The sequence below is a fragment of the Pristiophorus japonicus genome, chromosome 7 (assembly GCF_044704955.1).
Source record: "Pristiophorus japonicus isolate sPriJap1 chromosome 7, sPriJap1.hap1, whole genome shotgun sequence".
NCBI lineage: Eukaryota > Metazoa > Chordata > Chondrichthyes > Pristiophoridae > Pristiophorus > Pristiophorus japonicus.
In genome coordinates this window covers 158013222-158040855 of record NC_091983.1, presented here as the reverse complement: position 1 = coordinate 158040855, position 27634 = coordinate 158013222, and the positions used below count along the sequence as shown (strand labels likewise).

At 44.6% G+C, this 27634-nt stretch overlaps 1 protein-coding gene across 1 annotated transcript in view; it reads left to right on the top strand.

Annotated features, from left to right (window-relative positions):
* LOC139266646 (fibrocystin-like) overlaps window positions 1-27634 on the top strand; it is a 630313-nt gene that overhangs the window by 103756 nt on the left and 498923 nt on the right. The window contains 4 exon segments of the mRNA XM_070884234.1: window positions 965-1103; window positions 8171-8362; window positions 16848-17762; window positions 17880-18470. Of these exon segments, the coding sequence (XP_070740335.1) occupies window positions 965-1103; window positions 8171-8362; window positions 16848-17762; window positions 17880-18470 (1837 nt within the window).

Genomic DNA, 27634 nt, shown 5'->3' with positions numbered 1-27634 from the left:
CGAATCCATTGTCTCCTCCACAGCACCATCATACAGAAGGCGCGCATGAGGTATAGCATTGTCAGTATTGCCCCCATGCTTAAATTTTGCCTTTGCAAGAAGCTCAAAACGGCAGGCAGGCAGGACAAGGTTTTTGCTCTGTCTCCCCACAGGTCTGTATGGACCACATCCAGGTCTGAGCAGGTGCAGTGATCGAGAACCCCTCATAACCACCTCACCGCCCCCCAACTCCCCGGGCTACATTTGATGAGTAGTGCAGTCTTGTGATGCCTTCCGATCGCCTTCCACAGTTCCCCACCCACCCGGGCTTGATTTGATGGATAATGCAAGCTTCTGATGCCTTCCGATCACCTTCCACAGCCCCCCCCACCCCCCACCCCACCCGCCCCCCAGGCTTCTTTTGCTGCTGAGCTACGAGCCCCTGTGTCTGGGCGCGGGACCGATTCTGCCGGCTGATGCTCCGACCCTCGAGCCCTGTTTGCAGACGTTCAGTGATGGTGTGTCAGTTGAAAGAATATGAAAAGTTGCAGAATTCCATCACACTTCCATTTACTGTGTTATAAGGTAAAAAAAAATCTTTATTATGTGTATTTAAGTCTTCTTGACTCCCTCCAAAACTTTGCTGAGAAACAATGGCGTCTTTCTGCGCTGATTTTTTAATGTGCGCTGGTTTTTCTTAACTCATCAGAAGGTTTTTTGGGAGTGGTCAGATACGGTGACGTAGGAGAAATTTTGGGGGGACACACTTCCATAATTGACAAAAAAATCGTAACGAACTCAGTTATGCTGCCGCAGATTCCTTGGGGAAACACACCAAAAAAAGCGGCGCGCGCCAAATAAATGGCTCAAATCACTGGGGAAAATGGAGCCCATATGCTCAATATTGAATTCACTGCAGACCAGTACTGGACACATGGCAGTCAGCACAGTTATCTGATCTAACCATGTTCTGCATTTCTTTCAGCGGCAGTTGGAGGATGGTTTTGTGAATATTAGTGTTATGGTTGGAAATGAAACAACAATTTTACCATGTGCTTTCAGCTATGACCCAGCCCTCAACCCAGTTATTTTGTCTCTCAGCAGGAACTACAGCAACATAGCAGGTGCGGCCTTTGTTTTTGACTGTGAACCGTGAATTTCTGTCCTTTGCTAACAAAAAGCACAAGCCGTGTTATATATTTCCTTTATTTGTGTCTCCTGACAAAATAATTCTTTGCCTAATTATTTCTTGTAATTTTGTGAAAAAGAATAAAAAATGCTGTAGGTGTGTTACGGGTTTAGATGTTAAAACTGCCCCCGCTTCCTGACAAGTTATTTGACACTTTTGGCTGTGGTGGGAAAAGACGAAGTGTAGCTTTTTCCCCACAGTGACATCATGTGCATGTTACTCATGATGCATTTTAATGCCATATTTGTAGAAATAAACAAAATTAATCTTTGCCAAACACTTTTTCACGAAGAGAGTGCCCCTTCGGTCCCAGGCAATACTTTGAATTATTGTCCTTACTGCAGAGTGAGAGATCAATACTGACATTGTATAACTGTAATAAGAGCACCAGAACAGAATTAAGTTCGTGGTCTAAATGTACTGTTTGTGAATTTTAATGACAAAACTCACAGGGGTTGAATGTGGGGAGTAGGGTTGCGCCTCAATGTATTTTCATAAAGCATATGAAACTTTACCAGCACACAAATTAGTCACTTCTGAAATATGTGGCTCTATCATGATTCTAGATACGCTTCATTAACTCCTTTTCAGATGTTCAATCACACCTCAATATAGAAAGTTAATATTCTGCCATGGTACAGTTTTAAAGAGTATCCCCTTTGTTGAATACGGTTACTATCAGAAGAATAACGTGGCCATTTCACCCTTGTTGTTTGTACCAGTCTGTGTTTGTTGTGTGAGCAGTTTGTGGAGTTTAGCATTGACCTCTGAAGTGTCATTCAGAGATTGACTTGCACAAATTCAGATTGATTTGCATTTTTCCAGTTTATGTTAGTTTGTACTCTGTTTGAAACTCACTGGCTCATCCATGCAAGTGTAGCTTTTAGTTCTTGGACATGAGTGCTACAGTCTAAAAATTTCAACTGCACAAGCAAAACTACAGTGTGGAAAATGCCACATAATAACTTGCAATTGGGATTCACCCAATAATTCTTAACCCTTGTGCCTACTGGGAACAAATGCTCAATCCCAGTTTACTTCAGCCATGAGATTTGGATTGATTTGGGTTTTGGATAGATTGAATCTAAAAATATACAAACCACATTACAACGAGATAAGACCAGCAGAGATACCAGTATTAATTATCAGTGATGTGTGTTATGTATCTCACATTACTGTATATAACTGTATCTTACCATGCTATACATGACTGTAACTGGATATGACCTGTAACAATAAGCATATCTTACCACCAGGGGTGCACTTGCAGGAGACACTCCATACCTGTCCCACTGAGGTATATAAAGGGAGGTCTCAGGCAAGTGCAGCACTGGAGAGCTGGAATTAAAGGTGCAGGTCCTGAGTGACCTTGACTTCAGCATGTGTCTCGTGTGAGTCAGTACATTAGAGTCAGGACTTAACAGTGACGACGAGTTACGGGGTCACAGAATCCACAGAATGGCTACCAACAGCTCAGATGAGAAATACAGTGCTGGAGACAATCAGGATGACTTTATAGAAAGGCTCCAGCAAAGCTTTGTGACCAAAGACTGGCTGGGCAACGATAAGGCAAACAAGAGAAGAGCCCATTTCTTGACCAGCTGTGGCTCGAAAACATACGCTTTAATGAAAGACCTGCTGGCACCCGAGAAACCAGCAAGCAAGTCATTTGAGGAGTTGAGCACACTGGTGAGAGACCACCTGAAGCCAGCGAGCAGCCTACACATGGCCAGACACAGGTTTTACAACTACAGACACTGTGTGGGCCAAAGCATACCTGACTTCGTGGCGGAACTTCGGAGGCTGGCTAGTTCATGTGAGTTCCCCTATGAACTAAGGAGAGAAGTACTGAGAGACTTTTTTATTGAAGGAATAGGCCATGCAGGCATATTCCGAAAGCTTATAGAGACTAAGAACTTGACTCTAGAGGCAGCAGCACTGGTCGCACATATGTTCTTGGCAGGTGAAGAAGAAACGAGGCTGATCTATACTTCGGGTACGGCAACCAATAAGGCATCGGAACAAGGGGTTCACATTGTGAAACAAACCGCTATCCCCACACACAGACAAAGGCAGGAGAGCAGACCTTCAACAGCAGATAGTGGCGCCAGAAGCCATCAAAATCAAGGGCCACATGAACGGCCGATCACACCTCATCAACCCACAATGCGAGCAATCAACAACAGATTGAGAGAAGCTCAAGGGAGATCAGCCAGACGCAGTTCATCCTTCGGAAACAATGGAAACGGTCTGAGTTGGAGATGTGGGGGAAGGCACTCAACCAGGGTGTGTTAATTTCAGCATGCCATTTGCAGAAACTGCAACTACACAGGGCATCTGGCTCGCATGTGCAGAAAAACAGCAGCTCAGCTGGTATACGAATCGGAAGGGTCGGAAAGCGGACCAGAAGATGGTTGGAACAGTGCACGGGACGCTGAGGTACAGTGGGTTAACACGATCAATGTCCACTGTTCTTACACCAAGATGCCTCCAATTATGATGAGGGTTCTACTCAACGGGATACCCATCAACATGGAACTGGACACGGGGGCCAGTCAATCCCTCATGAGCGTTCAACAATTTGAACAGCTGTGGCCACACAAAAGCAACAGACCAAAACTCACAAAGATCGACACCAAACTAAGGACCTATACTAAAGAAATCGTCCCAGTCCTTGGCAGCGCCATGCTCTCAGTCACACACAAAGGGACAGTGAACCAACTTTCCCTGTGGATTGTCCCCGGGGATCTCCCAGCCCTGTTGGGGAGAAGCTGGCTAGCAGAACTTAATTGGAAATGGGATGATGTTCACGCCATGTCATCAGAGGAACGGACCTCCTGCTCAACAGTTCTAAGCCGTTTTAAACATCTCTTTCAGCCAGGTGTGGGCACCTTCAAAGGGGCTAAAGTTAAAATCTACATCACACAAAATGCTAGACCGATCCATCACAAGGCTAGAGTTGTGCCTTATGTGATGAGGGAAAAGATTGAAAACGAACTGGACCGGCTTCTGCGGGAAGGCATAATTTCTCCCGTGGAATTCAGCGACTGGGCAAGCCCAATCGTCCCCGTCATGAAGCCTGATGGATCCGTGCGAATCTGTGGGGATTACAAGTCTACCATAAACAGAGTCTCCCTACAAGACCAACATCCGCTGCCCAGAGCGGAGGACTTATTTGCCACATTGGCTGGAGGAAAACTTTTCTCGAAACTTGACCTCACATCTGCATATATGACGCAAGAACTGACCGAAGAGTCTAAGCTACTCACCACCATCAACACACATCGAGGCCTTTTTGTGTACAATCGATGCCCATTCGGCATCAGGTCAGCAGCTGCTATATTCCAGCGCAACATGAAGAGTCTACTCAAGTCCATCCCGGGGACGGTTGTGTTTCAAGATGACATACTCATCACGGGCAGGGACACCGACTCTCATCTCTACAATCTTGAGGAAGTACTAAGTCGATTGGATCGGGTAGGCCTAAGAGTTAAGAAATCCAAGTGTCTGTTTCTTGTGCCTGAGGTTGAATTTTTGGGCAGAAGGATTGCCGCTGAGGGAATCCGCCCAACAGAGTCCAAAACCGAAGCAATGCGCCTGGCACCCAGGCCCGGGAATGTCTCGGAACTGCGCGCCTTTCTCGGGCTACTCAATTACTTTGGGAACTCTATGCAGAACTTGAGCACGCTGCTGGAGCCTCTCCACGTGCTACTCAGAAAGGGGTGTGATTGATTTTGGGGGGACGCCCAAGAACGCGCCTTCAATAAGGCACGCAACCTTCTATGTTCCAAGAATGTTTTAGACTTTTTTGACCCAGGTAAAAAGTTAGTCCTTACGTGTGATGCATCAGCGTACGGGGTCAGGTGCATTTTACAGCACGTCAATGATGCGGGTAAATTGCAGCCCATTGCTTATGCCTCCAGGTCACTTTCGCGGGTGGAGCGCGGGTACGGTATGGTTGAGAAGGAGGCGCTCGCGTGCGTTTACGGTGTCAAAAAGATGTACCAATATCTTTTCGGGGCCAAGTTTGCATTAGAAACTGACCACAAACCCCTCACGACCCTACTATCCGAGTGCAAGGCAATCAATGCCAACGCCTCGGCGCGCATTCAGCAGTGGGCACTCAAGCTGGCGGCTTACGACTACACGATAAGGCACAGACCAGGCACAGACAATTGTGCTGACGCGCTTAGCAGGCTACCCCTGGCGACCATAGAAGGGTCCGACGAAAAGGACTGTGAGACGGTCATGGCAATCAAGGCCTTTGAATCCACAGGTTCGCCCATGACAGCTCGCCAAATTAGGGCCTGGATGACCAGCGACCCCACGTTATCTCTAGTTAAAAGATGCGTTTTAACTGGTGACTGGGCAGAGCCTCACGATGCCTGCCCCGAGGAGGTCAAACCCTTCCATAGGTGCATGCATGAACTCTCACTACAGGCAGACTGCCTGATGTAGGGCAGCCGAGTAGTTATGACCTTACGAGGCAGGGAGGCGTTTGTCTGGGAGCTCCATCGCGAGTACCCGGGGATCGTCCTTATGAAGGCCATAGCCAGATCTCATGTCTGGTGGCCTGGCATTGACGCGGACTTGGAGCTCTGTGTCCGTCGGTGCACCATTTGTGCCCAACTCAGTAATGCCCCCAGGGAGGCCCCCCTAAGTCCCTGGCCCTGGCCCACCAAACTGTATACTATGCGGGCCCATTCATGGGCAAAATGTTCCTCGTAGTCGTTGATGCATTTTCAAAATGGATCGAGTGCACCATTTTAAACTCGAGCACCACCTCCACCACTGTGGAGAGCCTGAGAACCATGTTTGCAACGCACGGCATTCCTGACATATTGGTCAGTGATAATGGTCCGTGCTTCACCAGCGCAGAATTTCAAGATTTTATAGTTGACCACGGTATAAATCACGTTAAGACGGCACCTTTCAAGCCGGCCTCCAATGGCCAGGTTGAGCGAGCAGTGCAGATCATTAAACAAGGCATGCTCAGAATCCAAGGTCCCACTCTGCAGAGCCGCCTATCGCGACTGCTGCTGGCATACAGATCTCGTCCGCATTTGTTGACTGGGGTTCCCGCACACAACTATTGATGAAACGAACCTTAAAGACCGGGCTCTCGTTAATCCTCCCAGACCTGCATGAAATTGTTGAGGCTAAGCGTCAAAAGCTAACTGAATACCATGACCAAAATTCGAGGAGGAGGTGGAATGAGATAGGTGACAAAGTGTTTGTGCTAAACTATGGCCGGGGTCCCAAATGGCTTGCAGGGACAGTAACAGACAAAGAGGGAAACAGGCTACTGGTTGGACAAATGGACAATGGCCAAACCTGCCGGAGGCATGTAGACCAAGTAAAAAGTAGATTCACTGATAACACTGAAGAACCAGAGGCAGACTACAATGTGGAACTCACACCACACCTGGTGGACAGACAGGTGGAACAACCTGAGGAAAGGGTAGTCTTAACAGACAGCCCAGGTGAGATACCAGCAATCACACCGAACGAGAAACAGGCACCAAGGCGAACAACTGAACCACAACTAAGACGCTCCATGCGAGAGCGCAGACCACCTGAGAGACTGAATGTATAAAGGCAATAAGACCTTGGGGGAGTGTGATGTCATGTATCTCACATTACTGTATATAACTGTATCTTACCATGCTATACATGACTGTAACTGGATATGACCTGTAACAATAAGCATATCTTACCACCAGGGGTGCACTTGCAGGAGACACTCCATACCTGTCCCACTGAGATATATAAAGGGAGGTCTCAGGCAAGTCCAGCACTGGAGAGCTGGAATTAAAGGTGCAGGTCCTGAGTGACCTTGACTTCAGCATGTGTCTCGTGTGAGTCAGTACATTAGAGTCAGGACTTAACAATGTGAATTCCTCTGGTGGACAAAACTACCTTTATGAACTCAAAAATAAGCTTCTCAGATTATTAACTTCCTCCTCCAAAATCATCAAGAAAATGAACAAATAGACTTAATGGAGTAGACCACCATAAAACTGGATACAAAGCTATTAGATACTGGAGGGAATGGGCAAGTGCAGTTCAAAATAAATGATTCTAAAATGTCCCACTCCATTCACAACTCATTCGATAATGAAGAAACCCATGCCAGCCTCCGATACGACCTGGATAACATTCAGGCTTGGGCTGACAAGTGGCAGCTAACATAACTTTTCCCTGACTTCCAAAGACATCAACATTGCTAAATCTCCCACCATCAATATCCTGGGGATAACCATTACCCAGAACTTTGACTGGTTATGACTACAACAGAAGGGCAGAAGCTGGATACTCTGTGGTGTGTAGCTCACCTCCTGATCCTTTAAAATTCTTTCACCATCTATAGGCTCAGGAGTGTAGAATACTCACCACTCATCTAGATGGGTGCAGGCACAAAAAAACTCAAGAAGCTCAATATCATTCAGGACAGCTAAGTCTGCTTGATTAGCATCTCTGGCACTGAAATCAATGTCTACTCCCTCCACCTTTGGTGCACTTTGCTGTATTATGTACTAGCTGCAGCACAGCACTTTGCAGCCCCGTGATCTCTACCATTGTGAAGAACAAGAGCAGCAATGCCACACGAACACCATCACCTGCAAGTACCAATGCATCATCCTGACTTGGAACTATTCCGTCATCGTCACGAGGTAAATACACTGGAATTCCCTACCTTGCACCATTGTGGGAAAACCATCACCACAGGGACTGCAGTTCAAGGAGAAGACCCACCACCAACTTCTCAAGGCGACTAGGGATGGGCAATAAATATGAGATTAAGTAATAACAATAGAGATTTACTGAGCTGTGAGAATATAGAAGCTCGTTGCATTAGAGCAAAGAAGATTATAATTTAAATATCTTTCTTGGAATTGTATTTGGTGTCTTTTTCGGTAAAATATATAACTGGACAATACTGTTTCTTGGCCACTCAATTTCTCTTTGTAAAACTCACACTTTTCCTACTTTTTTTTAAAGGTGATCAGGTACTTTTTATTGAAATATCAAATCTTTCAATTTATACTGGAGCTGACATTGGGGTCAAAGTTCATGATGCTGAGACAACTGTCAAAGAGCAGACTGCCGAGGGCATCATTGTGTTGCTCCCAGCACTTCCGCCAGGCTTGTACAACATCTCTGTGTCCATCAATGGTATAAACATTAACAGTAGTAGGTGAGTAAAGTTTGGTGGAGAATAGCACTGTACACTCCACTGTAAAACTTTTTGGAAGCAATGTAAATGGTTGCATTTACTTTCAAGCACATCTACAAATACATTTGTTGTGTATGCAATAACTGTTAGACTGAGTACTGTTTAACTCCAAGAGGTATGACCTTGGCTCTGCTTTATTAAGGCCCAAAGTGCGTATGTACAAAATGGCTGGCCTTTTATACTTGGGCTGCACTCACGTGTGTGCAGCCCAATGGCCTCCAACAGTGATGCCATCTAGTGGCTAGTGATCCCAAACGTACATACACGATAACATTATTTCCATAAAGGCTATCCATCCACACATTTTAATTCCATGGAGTAGAGTGGGTGAACTCTAATTTGAAAAAAGAGTTCTACATTTTTTTCCTTACAATATTTTCATTTTCCTTTGATTTAAGCATGCAAATAATTTGATGTTAAGTCACACATATGTAATCTATATCCAGTACATAGACAGGCAATGCGACCATGGTCTTTACATTACTAGTGAAAAGACTTAAAAGACTTGCATAACCTGTACACACGAGTAAGACTGTACTAAGTAACAGCTTAATTTAGCAGTGACGAACCACCTTATTACGTTCAAAATATCCAGTCAGTTGGATACTATGGGCTAGACTTTCCACTTTTTTTGCATCGATACCGCCCACTTAACATCCATTTTAACGCTGAGATGTGGTGTAACACCCAGATATCGCCCATTTAGGCACAAAATGGAAACTAACGGCCACTTATCGCTCACTTATCACCCAGCGTTATTTTCAGCATGTACTTAACGGCGAGAAATAATAATACCGCCTGCCCACTTTTTTTTGGCTTAAAGATCAGAATGGGTGAAATTAACGCCCATTATATCGCTGAGCATTACTTTCAGCATGTAATTAACGCTGAGATTTAATAATACTGCCCCCCACTTTTTTTTGTCGTAAAGATCAGAATGGCCAAAACTAACGCCCATAATATCGACGAGCGTTACTTTCGTCACCTCGCCCACATATCGCCGAAAAAGCCGCTGAGAAAAAGTTGGTCTCACCTGAACTAAACCTAGTGGTATGGACGCCATTTTGTAAACCGGAGGTTGGTTCATATAAAAGGCTGCTCCAACTTCTGGGGAGTTTTGATGTACTCTGGAGGTCTTTTAAGGTGATTTGAACATCTGAGCAACCATCTTATCTTACTGTGGACGATTTGAATTTATTTTAGGTGTCTTAGTAGGTAAATTTATTGTTTGTGAACAATATGTATAATACTGAGAGTTATTGTAATAGGGCCTGTAATTTCTCAGCCTGTCTTGATGACTACGCACATGATGCAGACTACATATGGCAGAAGGTATATTCAACAGCATTATGTGCCCAATCAAAGACATGCCAGACTGATGAGGAGGGCGAGACCTTACACCCCACGCATTTACAGGGAGAAGCGGTCTTACCTGAACTTGTCTGATAACACGTGCCTTAGGAGACTGCGCTTCCGGAAAGAGGTTATAAGTGAGATATGCCAGCTCATCAGGGAGATGTGCAGCCTGCCAGCACCATCAGGACCGCACTGTCCGTTGAGCTCAAGGTCAATGCGGCACTTGTCTTCTACGCATTGGGTTCCTTCCAGGCCTCAGCTGGCGACATTTGCGCTATATCTCAGCATGACACACATTGCTGCATTCGACAAGTGACTGAAGCCTTTTACGCACGTAGGATGGACTTTATCAGCTTCCCTATGACCAGGGAGGCTCAGACTGAGAGGGCTCTAGGATGCTCCAGAATTGCAAACTTCCCCATGTTGCAGGGAGCAATAGACTGTATGCAAATCACCATGCGGGCACCTTTTCAGGATGCAGAGGTTTTTTGGAACTGAAAAGGATTCCACTCCCTGAATGTGCAACTCGTTGTCAACCACCAGCAAATTATAATGGCAGTGAATGCAAAATTTCTGGGCAGCATCCATGATGCTCACATCCTTCGTGAGAGCGCTGTATCTGACTTGTTTATCAGTTAGCCACAAGGTCAATGCTAGATGCTTGGTGACAAAGGATATGGGCTCGCCACCTGGCTGATGACCCCCCTGCGTAATACCCACACAGAAGCCGAGAAGTGATACGAGAGCCTCAGAGCCACACGCAATATCGTCGAGAATAGCATTGGAATGATTTAGCAGCGCTTTAGATGCCTGGACCACTCAGGAGGTGAGCTACAATATCACTCTAAGCAGGTAGCTCAATTTGTGGTGGTGTGCTGCATGCTGCACAACTTGTCTATCAGGAGGGGACAAGAATTGCCAGAAGGGACTGTCGGTCCACCTCAGGAGAGAGAGGAAGAGGAGGAAACATAGAAACATAGAAACATAGAAAATAGGTGCAGGAGTAGGCCATTCGGCCCTTCTAGCCTGCACCGCCATTCAATGAGTTCATGGCTGAACATTCAACTTCAGTACCCCATTCCTGCTTTCTCGCCATACCCCTTGATCCCCCTAGTAGTAAGGACCTCATCTAACTCCTTTTTGAATATATTTAGTGAATTGGCCTCAACAACTTTCTGTGGTAGAGAATTCCACAGGTTCACCACTCTCTGGGTGAAGAAGTTCCTCCGCATCTCGGTCCTAAATGGCTTACCCCTTATCCTTAGACTGTGACCTCTGGTTCTGGACTTCCCCAACATTGGGAACATTCTTCCTGCATCTAACCTGTCTAACCCCGTCAGAATTTTAAATGTTTCTATGAGGTCCCCTCTCATTCTTCTGAACTCCAGTGAATACAAGCCCAGTTGATCCAGTCTTTCTTGATAGGTCAGTCCCGGGAATCAGTCTGGTGAACCTTCGCTGCACTCCCTCAATAGCAAGAATGTCCTTCCTCAGGTTAGGAGACCAAAACTGTACACAATACTCCAGGTGTGGCCTCACCAATGCCCTGTACAACTGTAGCAACACCTCCCTGCCCCTGTACTCAAATCCCCTTGCTATGAAGGCCAACATGCCATTTGCTTTCTTAACCGCCTGCTGCACCTGCATGCCAACCTTCAATGACTGATGTACCATGACACCCAGGTCTCTTTGCACCTCCCCTTTTCCTAATCTGTCACCATTCAGATAATAGTCTGTCTCTCTGTTTTTACCATCAAAGTGGATAACCTCACATTTATCCACATTATACTTCATCTGCCATGCATTTGCCCACTCACCTAACCTATCCAAGTCGCTCTGCAGCCTCACAGCATCCTCCTCGCAGCTCACACTGCCACCCAACTTAGTGTCATCCGCAAATTTGGAGATACTGCATTTAATCCCCTCGTCTAAATCATTAATGTACAATGTAAACAGCTGGGGCCCCAGCACAGAACCTTGCGGCACCCCACTAGTCACTGCCTGCCATTCTGAAAAGTATCCATTTACTCCTACTCTTTGCTTCCTGTCTGACAACCAGTTCTCAATCCACGTCAGCACACTAACCTCACATTTATGCACATTATACTGCATCTGTCATGCATTTGCCCACTCACCTCACCTGTCCAAGTCACCCTACAGCCTCTCAGCATCCTCAACACAGCTCACACCACCACCCAGTTTAGTGTCATCTGCAAACTTGGAGATATTACACTCAAATTCCTTCATCTAAATCGTTAATGTATATTGTAAAGAGCTGGGGTCCCAGCACTGAGCCCTGCGGCACTCCACTAGTCACTGCCTGCCATTCTGAAAAGGACCCGTTTATCCCGACTCTCTACTTTCTGTCTGCCAACCAGTTCTCTATCCATGTCAATACATTAGCCCCAATACCATGCGCTTTAATTTTGCACACCAATCTCTTGTGTGGGGCCTAGTCAAAAGCCTTTTGAAAGTCCAAATACACCACATCTCCCTTGTCCACTCTGCTAGTTACATCCTCAAAAAATTCCAGAAGATTTGTCAAGCATGATTTCCCTTTCATAAATCCATGCTGACTTGGTCCGATCCTGTCACTGCTTTCCAAATGCGCTGCTATTTCATCCTTAATGATTGATTCCAGCATTTTCCCCACTACTGATGTCAGGCTAGCCGGTATATAATTACACATTTTCTCTCTCCCTCCTTTTTTAAAAAGTGGTGTTACATTAGCTACCCTCCAATCCATAGGAACTGATCCAGAGTCGATAGACTGTTGGAAAATGATCACCAATGCATCCACTATTTCTAGGGCCACTTCCTTAAGTACTCTGGGATGCAGACTATCAGGCTCTGGGGATTTATCGGCCTTCAATCCCATCAATTTCCCGAACACAATTTCCCGCCTAATAAGGATATCCTTCAGTTCCTCCTTTTCACTAGACCCACTGTTCCCTAATACATTCCTTCGTGAAGACAGAACTGAAGTATTGGTTCAATTGGTCTGCCATTTCTTTGTCCCCATTATAAATTCACCTGAATCTGACTGCAAGGGACCTACGTTTGTCTTCACTAATCTTTTTCTCTTTACATATTTATAGAAGCTTTTGCAGTCCGTTTTTATGTTCCCTGCAAGCTTCCTCTCATACTCTATTTTCCCCCTCTTAATTAAACCCTTAGTCCTCCTCTGTTGAATTCTAAATTTCTCCCAGTCCTCAGGTTTGCTACTTTTTTTAGCCAATTTATATGCCTCTTCCTTGGCTTTAACACTATCCTTAATTTCCCTTGTTAGCCATGGTTGAGCCACCTTCCCCGTTTTATTTTTACTCCAGACAGGGATGTACAATTGCTGAAGTTCATCCATGTGATCATTAAATGTTTGCCATTGCTTATCCACCGTCAACCCTTTAAGTATCCTTTGATATTCTATTCTAGCCAATTCACACCTCATACCATCGAAGTTACCTTTCCTTAAATTCAGGACCCTAGTTTCTGATTTAACTGTGTCACTCTCCATCTTAATAAAGAATTCTACCATATTATGATCACTCTTCCCCAAGTGGCCTCGCAGAACAAGATTGCTGATTAGTCCCTTCTCATTACACATCACCCAATCTAGGATGGCCTGCTCTCTAATTGGTTCCTCGACATATTGGTCGAGAAAACCAACCCTAATACACTCCAGGAAATCCTCTTTCACCGTATTGCTACCAGTTTGGTTAGCCCAATCAATATGTAGATTAAAGTCGCCCATGATAACTGCTGTACCTTTATTGCACACATCCCTTATTTCTTGTTTGATGCTGCCCCCAACCTGACTACTACTGTTTGGTGGCCTGTACACACCTCCCACTAGCGTTTTCTGCCCTTTGAAATTCCGCAGCTCCACCCATACCGATTCTACATCATCCAGGCTAATGTCCCTCCTTACTATTGCATTAATTTCCTCTTTAACCAGACCGTCACCCGCCTCCTTTTCCTCTCTGCCTATCCTTCCTAAATGTTGAATTCTCCTGGATGTTGAGTTCCCAGCCTTGGTCACCCTGGAGCCAAGTCTCCGTGATGCCAATGACATCAAATCCATTAACTGCTGTCTGCGCAGTTAATTGATCCACCTTATTCCGAATACTCCTCGCATTGAGGCACAGAGCCTTCAGGCTTGTCTTTTTAACACACTTTGCCCCTTTAGAATTTTGGGTATCGCTGGTCAGGCTGTCATTTATTGGTCATCCCTTGTTTCCCTATCCCATCGGGACAAATTTCCCCAAATGTTCTCCACTGCCCTAGCCTTGAACTCATATCTTTCTCTAGTTTCTATCCCATCTCCTGCACTGCTGTCTCTAACTTCATCTTGTCCACGAGACTCACCTCCTGCTCGCTCGATCCTATTCCGACTAAACGTTTGACCACTCAACTCTTGCTGGGCCCCATGTTAGCTGATTTTGTTAGCGGTTATCTCTCCTCAGGTACTGTCCCCCCATCAAATCTGCTGTCATCACCCCTCTCCTGAAAACAAACACCCTTGACCCCTCTGTTCATGCTAGCTACCGCCCCATCACCAACCTCCCTTTTTTTTTCCAAACTCCTTGAACGTATTTTCACTTCCCAAATCTATGCCCTTTTTTCCTGCAATTCCATGTTTGAATCCCTCTAATCAGGTTTACAGGCAGGCTACAGTACTGAAACAGCCCTTTTCAAAGTCACAAATGACATTCTTTGTGACTGTGACTGTGATAACCTATACCTCCTCATCCTTCTCAAACTATCTGCAGCCTTCGACACAGTTGACCACACTACTCTCCTCCAACGTCTCTCCACCATCGTCCAACTGGGTGGAACTGCTCTAGCTTGGTTCCATTCTTATATATCTAATCATAGCCAGACAATCATGCAATGGCTTCTCTTCCTGCTCCCACACCATTGCCTCTGGTGTCCCCCAAGGATCTATGCTTGGGCCCTTTCAATTTCTCATCTACATGTTACCCCTCAGCAATATCATCTGAAAACACAACATCAGGTTGCACAGTTATGCCGACGACACTCAGCTCTATCTCATCATCACCTCTTTGGACCCGTCCTCTGTCTCTGATTTGTCACACTATTTGTCCGACATCCTATATTGCATGAGCAGAAATTTCCTCCAACTAAATATTGGGAAGACTGAAGCCATTGACTTTCGTCCCCACCACAAAATCCATTCACTGGCCAAAGTTTCCATCCCTGGCAACTGTCTTAAGCTGAGTAACCTTGGTGTTGTGTTTTACCCCGAGAGGAGCTTCCGACCCCATCACCAAGACTGCCTATTTCCACCTCCGTAACATCATTTGACTCAATTCATCTGCTGTTGAAAACCTCATCTATGCCTTTGTTACCTCTAGGCTTGACTATTCCAATGCTCTCCTGGCCAGCCTCACATCTTCCACCCTCTATAAACTTGTGCTTATCCAAAGCTCGTTCCCCTATCACCCCGATGCTTGCTGACCTTCATTGGCTCCCGGTCCGACAATGCCTCAAATTTAATATTCTCATCCTTATTTTCAAATCCCTCCATGGCCTTGCCCCCTCCCTATTTCTGTAGTCTCCTCCAGCCCTACAACTCTCCAAGATCTCTGCGGCCTTCCAATTCTGGCATCTTGTGCATTCCCGATTTTAATCGCTCCACCTTTGGTAGCCATGCTTTCTGCTGCCTTGGCTCTAAGCTCTGGAATTCCCCCCCTAAACCTCTCCACCTTTCTCCCTCTCTCTCTTTTAAGAAGCTCCTTAAAACCTACCTCTTTGATTAAACTTTTGGTCATTTGTCCTGATATCTCTTTTTTGTGGCTCAGTGCCAAAAATGTTTTTTTATTGATATTGCTCTTGTGAAGTGTATTAGGCTGTTTTACTACCTTAAATGTGCTTATAAATATAAGTAGTTGTTGTTGTTGTTGGTGGTGAGCCTTCTTCTTGAACTGACGCAGGCCATGCGTGAAGGTATACTCACAATACTCTTAAGTAGGGAGTTTCAGAATTTTGACCCAGCAACGCTAAAGGAACAGCGATATATGTCCGAGTCGAAATAGTGTGTATCTTGGAGGGGAACTTGGAGTTGATGGTGATCAGATGCTCTTGCGGTCCTTATTCTTATTGGTGGCTCAACTCCTGACTCACTAAAGCCTCTCCATCATAAGTCAGGAGTGTGATGGAACTGGATGAGTGCAGCTCAGCAAAATTCAAGAAGCTCGACACCATCCAGGACAAAGCAATCTGCTTGATTGGCACCCCAGCCACCACCTTAAACATTCACTCCCTCTATCACCAAGGCACTGTGGCTGCAGTGTGTACTATCTACAGGATGCACTGCAACAACTTGCCAAGGCTTCTTCGACAGCACCTCCCAAACCCGCGACCTACACCAGCTAGAACGACAAGGGCAGCAGTTGCCTGAGAACACCATCACCTCCAAGACACACACCATGCTGACTTGGAAATAGATTGTCATCCCTTCACTGTTGCTGGGTCAAAATACGGGAATTCCCTATCTAAGAGCACTGTGGATGTCCCTTCAGCACATGGACTGTAGGGGTTCAAGAAAAAGCCCAATACCATCTTCTCAAGGGAAATTAAGGGTGAGCAATAAATACTGGCCTTGCTAGCGATGCCCATATCTCGAGAATGAATGAAAAGAAATGGCATCTTTTTTCTGCTTCTGCTAGTTCCTTTCTGTTTTTTCAATGGTGACAATGAATGCAGAAAAAGTGATAGGGAAATTCTCGTTTGAACTCTATTTTCATCTACATTAACAGCCATGATCTTATTGAATGGTGGTGCAGGCTCAAAGGGCCGAATGGCCTACTCCTGCACCTACGTTTCTAAACCTTTTAATTGTAGCAGAAAGGAATATCACACAATGTTGGGACAACTAATATTGTGTCAGTGGGAAAGTCTAAATCTGGTTTCGTATAATTTGGTTTAATTACACCTTTTTATTTACGTTATGGTGTCACAATTTCTGGATAGCTGTAATATTGTATCATAGCCATGCTATGTATTTGTAACCTACTGATAGGATTTACTCTGATGTTTGTTTTATTTGTTTTGTTGTTTGGATAGGTGGAACAATCCTTATAATAAGTGGGCATGGATTCAGTGCTAATTCATCGCTGACTACTGTTCTCCTAAATTCATCGGTCTGTGACATCATAAACTCAACTGAGGAGAGGATCGAATGCTGGATCCCACCAGTTACAAACAGACTTAATGGAGATCCCGAGGTTCTTCGGGCTACTGTGACAGTTACAATGAGTAACATTTCATCTGAAAATAGGCTACTACTCGACAACCATAGTAATTCCTTTGTGTACAGCTACCAAAGCAACTCAACACCTCAAATATCCAACATTACCATAGAAACTGCAAGTGGAAATATTGTGCTCAACTTAGAAGGAACTGATTTAGAAAATTCTACTGTTTTTTGGGGGGATTCCCATTGTGAGCTTCAGACCTTAGAGGTCACAGATGGCAGCTCACTGAACTGCACCTTAGAATTAGAGGAGCTGGAGGCAGGGAGTTTCCCAATCAGAGTTCTACACAGCAAGCTGGGATATGCCATAATATTGTCAGAAATCAAAGACTACACAGTTCTACCTGCAATTAGCAGCATCTCACCATCATATGGTTCATTTTGTGGTGGAACATTGTTAACCATATCAGGTTTTGCCCTACAGTCTTCTCGAGGTTCTGTTGAAGTGCCTTTAGGAGCTAAACACACTTGTGAAGTACAGAGTGCCAATTATAGTGCAATTATATGTGATATCAGAACCACTGAGGTCTTTGGCCAGTCGTCCAATGCACACCAGAGCCTAAATGTCACTGCTGTTGTAAACTTAATGACCAGTGTATGTGACGGGAAGTGTTCTGTCAGCATCAGTGAAGAATGGACACCTGTTCTGGACAGTGTGACTGTTATATTTAACAATGCATTTCTCACCTTGCTCTTAAGTGGCCAACACTTGACAAATGTAACCAGTGATATTGATGTTTAAGTGGATGATGGAAGTAACTGTGATGTGATTTTGGTGAATGAAGGGCTTGTGGAATGTAAGCTGGATGCTTATCTTTTTCCTGGTACTCACAACATTTCAGTTTTTATCTGCGAGAGAGGACGAGCATGTTTTGTCAACAATTCTGGAACATTTATTGTAATTCCACAAATACTGAACCTTTACCCTAATAGGTTTGGGATGCATGGAGGAGGACAACTGACAATAGAAGGAATTGCCCTGATGGGAAAGGCTGTGCCCTCAGTTGTAAGAATAGGCAATGACAACTGCATAATTGCTAACATCAGTTACAGAACAGTTCTCTGTATTGTTCCACCAGGAAATGGGACAGCAAATGTAACCGTGGAAATTGATGGAGTATACTTTTTGAACAATGAAATATACTACATAGAAGACTACACTCCAATTCTGCTTTGGTTGATGCCCCTTGAAAACTCAGCTTTGTCCTTGAATGCCTCTGGTTTCTCCTCAGATATGCGGAAAGTACATATTTTAATTGGTGAGAATATTTGTATGAACTTGACATCTAATTCCTCTACTTTTAATTGTCAGATTCCCTTGCTTCCCGCAGGTGAATATCAGGTGAAAGGTTTTGATGTCCTCAAGGGATGGGCCTCCTCCAGTCTGATGATTATGATTGAACTTACAATTACCTCCATCCACCCAAGTTTTGGTAAGTAAACATCCACATTTATATTGAATGTAAAAGATTGCAATACACAATCCTGCAGTGGTAGTCCTTTCTGCTCAAGAATGAAATGGCTTTTAAGGGTAAGGGTTTGTAGGGCCACATGAGTTCAGTCGATGCTGCTCTTGGGAATCCAGCCACATTGGTAGAAGTGGAGAGTACTTTCATGATGCAGGATATTTTCCAAATAGAAACTGAGACTTGCGAACAAGGCATCTGTGATCTGCCAGGCGCAAGTGTGTGCTGAAGTTTGGGAGATGTAGCAGACCTCTCCCATAGTCGCCTGAAATGAACCGTTATGTAAAAGTTAAATACAACCATTACCTTCACAATCATTGACAGAGCTGTTCTTGTCCTGGAGGTGGCTCCCAGGTTTGGGTTGCAAGATCATGGGCTAGATGATCCACTTTTTTTGCATGCATAACTCCCACTTAACATTCATTTTACTGCTGAAATGACGTATGACGCCCAGATATTGCCCATTTAGCCACAAAATTGAAACTGACGCCCATTTTTCAGACACTTATCACTGAGCGTTACTGTCCCCATGTGCGTAACGCCGGGAAAAAAATAATACTGCTCGCCCACTTTTTTTGTGCGGAATCATCAGAATGGGCGAAATCAATGCCTATAATATCGCCCACCGTTAGTTTCCGCACATAATTAACGCCGAGATTCAATAATACCGACCGCCCACTTTTTTTTGTCATAAAGATCACATTTGCCGAAACTAACGCCCAGGAGATCGCTCAGTGTCACTTTCATCACCTCGCACACATCTCGCCCACAATATCGCTTGCCCAAAACACCGCTCAGAAAAAGTGGAACTGTTCTGAATGAATCACAGCGGTGTTGGCGCTATGTTCTAAATCACATGTCGCATCATTTAAAAGACTGCTCTGCTTCAACCTCGGGGGAGTTCAGATGTACTCTGGAGGTCTTTGGAGTTGATGTGAACATCTGAACAAACATCTTTATCATACTGTGAACGATTGGAATTTAATAGATGTCTTCGTTGGGACATTCATTCTTTGTGACCAATCGGTGGAAAACAGATAGCTATTGCAATGGGGCCTGTCCTTTCTCACCCTCTTTTGATGACAAATTACATTCTGCAGACTCAAGATGGCAGAATGTACGCTCCAAGGCATTATGTGCCCAATGTAAGATGTGCCAGGCTGATGAAGAGGACCAGACATTACACCCCCCGCAAGTACAGGGAGAAACAGTCTTACCTCAACTTTCCTGACACCATCTGCCTTCGGAGACTGCGCTTCCACAAAGAGGTTATCGCTGAGGTATGCCAGCTCATAAGGGGAGATCTGCAGCCTGCCAGCACCATCAGTACTGCACTGTCCATCGAGGTCAAAGTCACCATGCACTGTCGTTCTACGCGTCGGGTTCTTTTCAGGCCTCGGCTGGCGACATTTGCAGTCTGTCTCAGCATGTCACACATTGCTGCATTAGACAGGTCACTGAAGCCCTGTACACATGCAGGATGGACTTTATCAGCTTCCCTATGACCAGGGAGGCGCAGACTGAGAGGGCTTTAGGATTCTACCGAATTGCTAACTTCCCCAAGGTGCAGGGAGCAATAGACTGTACGCACATCGGCACCTTTTCAGGATCCTGAGCTTTTCAGGAACCGCAAGGGACTCCACTCCCTGAATGTGCAACTTGTTGTCGACCACCAGCAAATTATAATGGCAGTGAATGCTAAATTTCTGGGCAGCATCCATGATGCTCACATCCTGCATGAGAGCACTGTATCTGACGTTTAACGATCAGCACAAGGTCAATGCTGGATGCTTGGTGACAAAGGATATGACCTCGCCACCTGGCTGATGATGCCCCTGCGTGACACCCACATTGAAGCCGAGAAGCGATACAACAAGAGTCATAGAGCCACTCGCAATATCGTGGAGAAAACCATTGGAGTGCTTAAGCAGCGCCTCTGGAGTTGAAGCCTGCTGTCTGCGCCGAAAAAACGATGCCGCACCTTCTGCACATCTGCGACAAAAAAAAAGGACGTTTTGACGTGATTCCTATGGGCGCGCATGCGCAATACAGTTCCCGGTCTGCAATTGGCCATTTTTAAAGAGCCAGTTGTGTGTGTGAGAACGTTGAGTGCTATGTGAGAACTGTAATTATCATGGGAAAAATCAGAGCTGCAATACAAGACACAACGCGGTGCAAGGACCAAGAATTTCTTACAGGATGAAGTGGAGGCACTAGTTACTGTGATTGAGGCCAGATGGCACGAGCTGGACACCAGCAGAGATCACATAAAAGTTCCACCCCAAAAAATGAAGAAACGCTGAAACCAACTTGCAGAAGATTACTGTGCAATGGTGACCACCTGTCGAAGACACCGATTCAAGCAGACCGTCAGATTGTTAGTTTATTTTTACTTGTATACAAGGGGAGAGTGCCCTAGTCAAAGGCTTAGGGCACCAACTCCAACAATCTACAGAAATTTTGGAATATTTATACACCCAACTAAACAACTCCTATCATATGTGATGGTTCCTCTTTTTTTTGTAATAGTGCAGTCTAGCAGTTAATTTAATTACCTCATCAGTGTTATCCAATGGTTACTTGTCTTAGCTACCCTTTCCTTATTTTGAGCTAACCTCTCCTTGCTCCCTGTACACACTGTCTGTTTTTTTTGGTTTACACATCCTTATTGTGATTATAATTAGACAGAGAAGACAGATGACCTTAGCTGCCGTGAGGTAATGCAACCCGTGGTTTCAACTGCTGACAGCTTGTTTGGTATAGTTGCTGAAGTAAGCTCTAATTCTTAGGTTGACCAAATATAATGTCTCAGCAAGCCTTGCAATCTATGGTTGCTCTTTTTCTATCTTTCCACATTCCTCCCTTTTGTCCCTATAGGGACAATAACTTTTAGTCCAACTGAATTTTACAGAGTCTCTCCATCTCCATGGTTTCTGCCTTCTCTGAGGCTTCTGGGGTTGTGGCTACCATCATGGTGGTCGCCCCCGCTGGTACGGCTGTAGCCCCTAGTCGCGCACAGCAGCATTTTAACAGGACAAATACCAAATATAGAGCAAAGATAATGACCAGGAATATGATCAGCCCTTGTACTATGGTTTGACCTATAGGCCCAATCCACCTGCCCAATCAAACATGCCCCAGGAACCTGGTTTCTTTAACTTTTCAACTTCCTTCCGGATGTGGTCCACTAAGTTACCTATTTCCTCAGAATTGTCAGGAATGTACGTGCAACACTCGGACCCCATTAGTGGACATGTTCCACCCTTTTCTGCCAGCAGATAGTCTAGAGCCATTCTATTTTGCAAAGCTACTGTTCTTATAGCCACCATCTCATCATTTAATCCGCTTATAGCTTCTGCAGTGTCGTTTTCTACCTCTTCTAATATTCTAACCACTTTTCTTATTTCTCTTATGGCAAATACTACCCCTAGAGGGGGAACAAGGATAGAAAAGAATCGTTGTGTTTCTGTGATGGCTCGTCTGGATCGATAATGCGGGCGATTTGCTAGAGAGGATAAGTGACGAATGTATGGTACCACATATGCCAGGTAACATGATCCTGTCCAGCCCCTTGGCAACCAGGGGTAGGCCTTGTGGCCACAAGCAAAGTATGTTCCATTGTATGAGGTGGTTTTATCCACATCAAACCCTGCGGATACCAGGGAATAGTTGAAAGTACCTATCTGGTTGGCGTATGGGACATTCAATGTGCAACCATAAAACTGAGAGGACGTATAAAGGGGAAACTCGTCAGGAGTACCCATCACTGTAAAATTATACTCGCACCGACTCATGCCTACAAATATTCCCCTGGTCAAGTTCCTTACTAAACATATTGTCACCGGTGGCCTTCCCATACCTGTGGCCCTGGTAAGGGTGAGGAAGGGTGGCTGTTGGGAGTGGTCTTACCTCGGTTGGTACCACCCTTCAAAGGTATTCAGACAATATCCCACCTTTTTCCAGGGCTCTGCAGATATGGGGTAAAATAATAAACTAGAGGATTCCATCATCTTCTCGTCGCCCGATGGTGGGTATACTACCACAGACACAGCTCTTATCATCCTAGGGAATTGGCGTGTGCCGTTCTGGTAGATATACCATTCTACTACTTCTGACAGATTAAGTGGGATAGGTCTAAGAGGAATCTCTCCCTTAGAGTGGAGAGGGGTTTGGGTACATATACAACAACCTCCTTCTTTGTTGTTTTCCATAGCGTATTTGTGGGACATATACAAGAAGGTGTTTACTTGCAATTCGGGCATTACAGGTATTATAAGTGTCACAAGGAAACATAGACCTAATGTCCATTTCCCTTTACTGATGGGGTTGGTGATTCCTCTTCCTCGTGTCCTGGAGCTCTTTTGCAGTGTGAGGCGTGGATCCATGTTGGTCTCTCCTTTATCTTCACGGCAGTATTGGTGGTCAACAGGATCTGGAATGGACAGACAAACCTTGGGTGAAGACTATTTTTCCTCTTGAACACCTTCACGCCAGGCTCCAAGCTATGGCATCTTCCTTCGGCAGGATCAATTTGGGCTTCCTTTACCTGGGAATGAAAGCTAGAAATACATTTTGTTAAAGCAATGCAATAGTTTAGCATATTTTCTTCCATTTTGTGGACATCCATTTGTTTAGCAGTAAACGGTGCAGAAAAAGACAAACGTTGGGGACGTCCCATGACGATTTCATGTGGTGATAATCTTGTCGTTCTACTTGTTGCTGATCGCATTACCATTACTGCCATTTGAGTCCAGTCTCATCACATAACTTTGCTAGTTTATTCTTCAACATTCCGTTGTATCTCTCCACCAATCCAGCTGACTGTGGGTGATAACTGCAGTGGAAATGTTGGTCGATTTGTAACGCTCGACACATTTCTTTCACAACTGTCCCAGTAAAATGTGACCCATTGTCACTTGAGAGTTGTACAGGTATGCCAAATCGTGGCACAATTTATTTTAACAAATGCTTAGCGACAGTAGTTGTGTCATTCTTTTTACATGGAAAAGCTTCAACCCATTTAGAAAATACATCTATAATTACTAATACATACTTAAATCCCATGCATGGGGGTAATTCAATAAAATCCATTTGCAAATTTACAAAAGGCCCCATTGGATTTGGGTGGGAGGCAGAGTCTACCTTTTCCGTTTTACCTGGATTCATTGTCTGACAGGTAACACAATTTTCACAGATTTGTTTTGCAATTGCCGAAATACCTGGTGCATACCAAGTTGCCAAAATATAATCTGCCACCCCCCTTTTGTATTTGTATCTATTGTTGGATTACAAAATGTCAAATATGGTAATACTGTTTTTTTTTTAAATTGGACTTCTCATTTATGCTTATAGTGATTCACAGATCACAGAATGCAAAGTTTTATAATTGTGTGCCCAACTCCTGGTTTAGAAGCTGAACATCAAAAACTCCAATATTTTGCTCTGTAACTTCAATTTTATGATACAGTGTCTCATAAATTACAACCTTTTAAGCTTCAGCTCCTGACTCAGTAGTTGTGTAATTTTATTAAAAAGCCTTCCAAACCCAAGATTTCTCCAATACAACCAAAATGTTTATCAAGGAGAATCACCTGAAATATCTCAAAATCCCAATTCGGATACTGTACTGCCAATCTTTTATTTAAAATCTATTTACTGGGCTAGAAGCTTTCGCGTCAAGGTTTTACACAAAGGGCAATGGGAGTGTACTCCCCCAGCCTGTAGCCTCAAGAGACCACGCAGCCTTTTGAAAAAAAAAATGCATTACAACTTCACTTTTCAGACCACGCAGGGTTTTAAAAAAATCTTTTGCTCAACAAACCTATCCTTTATTCATTTCCTAGCTCCGTAACTTATCATCCGAATAAATCCACATCTTCGTTTCTAACTTAAAATGTAATTTTATAAGGTTCACACTCTTAAACTTCCCACATACAGGACAACACTATGAAGGGTTTAAAAAAAAACTTCACTCTGTTTGAAAAAGTGGGTGGAGCTAAAACAAACCGACAACTTCCCCGGTTCCCAAACAGGCTTTCATTCATTCCGCAGTCAAAATCACACAAGTACTCTCACTCAGAAACAGACATTCACAAAAGTCTCTCTTCATTCAACAAAGCTTATTGTTCGGTCAGCTCTACATTTTGGATCCATATACATCACTATAAGGTTTCTTCTTTTTTTTTCCCTTTTCTTTCATATTGATTTACTTCCTCTGTTAATTTTACGTGGGCTCGAAGAATCGGAACCCAGGCCTTTTTTTTTATTACTTTCTTTTTCCCCTGGGTCTCTGTTTATAAGACACTCCTCTACATGTTGTTCTCTCTAAATTAAATGAACCATCGGGTGGAAATGGCCTGTTTTCACCCTTAGTCCACTTTACCCATTTTTTTTTAGGTGATCAATTGAAGACTGACCACAATTCTGGAGCATAAAAAAAGGCTGGTGTGCCCTTGCTTGCTCCGGCACCCATATTTAACTGGTTGAGATATCACAGTTCTCCGTATCACAGTCCTCTCGCTCCAACCGAGTTCCCCACGCCCAATTCACCTGGCCGTCACGTGACCCATTTGGGTTCTTAATTCGGGCTCAGTCTGGGTGTTTGAGATATGAGTTGGACACGAGTCACTCACTGCTAATCAACCGATCACTGTTCTGTCTCAACCAATTTATACGTTTCTGAAACACAACCTCCCCTGTTATGTCTTCCTGAGAGCTCATAGACAAGTGACGCACATAACAATATTATGAAGACGATAAAAACGCTAAAACCCAAAGGGGTGCACAGATCATAATCCTTATGCTTTAACTAAACAAATAATCAATTCTTCGTCTGCATTGTACGCCCCTACAGACTGAGTCCTTAACTTATTCTAAATGACCCCATCAAACAAGGGTCCTCATCCTATCACACAAGGATGACTTATCCTATCACACAAGGATAATTTCTATGATCCTATCACACAAGGATCGCGTCCTATCTTATTTCTCCCTATCACACAAGGGTATTTGTTTCTATCACACAAGAAACAGGGACCTTTTAATGACGTCTTTTCTTACCTTCCCCCCTTTACAATCTGCCGGCCCGCTTCAGTGCTGAATTTTTTTGCTTTTCGGAATCTGTCCCCTCTTACTGTCAAGCTGAAAGAGGAAGTGATTACAAAAATTTAACTCAATCCTGAAATGAGTCCTACGATCGCAGTACTTTTGCCGAGACAAACAGACTACACTCACGCTCTCTCCAAGGAAGGGCTCCTTTAGTAACAAAAATGTCACCGATGACTGGCCAGTTAGAGTCCTTCCCTGTAGAGTCATCGTGTTCTTGTCCGTTTACTCACCGGCAAATAGTAAGCAATCTCGGTGGAACCTCCAATAAATTCTGTCGAAGACACCGATTCAAGGTAAGACTCTTAACACAAGCAGATCGTCAGATTGTTAGTTTATTTTTACTTGTATACAAGGGGAGAGTGCCCTATCAAAGGCTTAGGGTACCAACTCCGACAATCTACAGAAATTTTGGAATATTTATACACCCAACTAAACAATTCCTATCATATGTGATGGTTCCTCCTTTTTTTGTAATAGTGCAGAGTCTAGCAGTTAATTTAATTACCTCATCAGTGTTATCCAATGGTTACTTGTCTTAGCTACCTTTTCCTTATTTTGGGCTAACCTCTCCTTGCCCCCTGTACACACTGTCTGTTTTTTTGGTTTACACATCCTTATTGTGATTATAATTAGACAGAGAAGACAGATGACCTTAGCTGCCGTGAGGTAATGCAACCCGTGGTTTCAACTGCTGACAGCTTGTTTGGTATAGTTGCTGAAGTAAGCTCTAATTCTTAGGTTGACCGAATATAATGTCCCAGCAAGCCTTGCAATCTATGGTTGCTCTTTTTCTATCTTTCCACACACCCCAAGGTCTGGAGGCCAGTGCAAAAAGAAGTGGCAGGACCTTGGTCAAGTAGATAGTGTAAGTAACATTTTCATTCATTCAATGCAATTGCAATTGTAATACAAATGTGATCAGGTGTATATGTTCCACCCAGCTGAACAACACCCTCTCTAAAAAGTTGTATTTTCATCTTTGCAGAGGAAGGTGGCACATAACAAAAGGGAAAGAAATCTAACAGGAGGAGGCCCGGCAAATCTGCATCCACTGACACCCTTGGAAGACAGGGTCTCTGCATTGATGGGTCCTGCCTGGAGAAAAGCAACCACCACTGCACAAGTTGGATCCATACTCGAAGGAGAGGGTAAGTCCTGCAAATTTCACAACCTGGCTTTGCTAAATGTTAAATACTGTGCAGGCTAGCCATGCTTCGATTCCTGGGGATGTCTCCGTCAGTTACGCTTCGGTTGATGCATTGTGCTATCATTCATCATGGTCCTTCAAATCAGCCTGCTGCCTGCGCTGTGTGAACCTACTCATGCCACCCACCCAGCCCCCTCCTCTGCTGCTAACCATTTGTTTGTTCTGTTATATTTTGCAGAAGTTGAGGCCAACCCTGATGATGCAGAAGAATATTCAGACGAGGATGAGACTGAAGAGGAGAACATTTTCCATTCCCACCTTCCAGACCAAGAGCATGGGGGTGAGGGGGAGGGGAAGCGGGAAGGGGATAGATGAAGCCCCATCTCTTGTACTCACTTTGGAGGAGGTGCAGCTGCCACCCATTGAGTTGCTTGCCCCTTCGATGATGAGTGATTTGAGTGTTGGTGGTATCTTCCATGGTTTCCCACCGTCTGAGACTGGAGATTCTAGTGAGGTGCAGCGAGGCACAACCAGGGCCCTACCTTCCGAGGTTGCGGGTCCTAGAGGGATGCAGCAAGGCACATCCATGGCCCCACTGTCCCAGGCTTCGGATCCCAGTGGTGGGATGCAGCAAGGCACATCCAGGGTGAGGAGCGGAAAGAGAGCTCGACAGCCCTCTCCTGAGGTGCAAGATCCAACAGATGTGGTTCAGATGATGGCAATGAGTGCGGAGAGCATTGACCTTACGCGATCACTCCTGGACACCATCAGTGGGGTGGGTGTTGAGGTATCTGGACTGTCAGGAGATGTAACAACACTCTCACTAGAAATGGGAATGTTGTCCAGGGCCATGAGTGAGGGCGTATCTTAGCCAGCT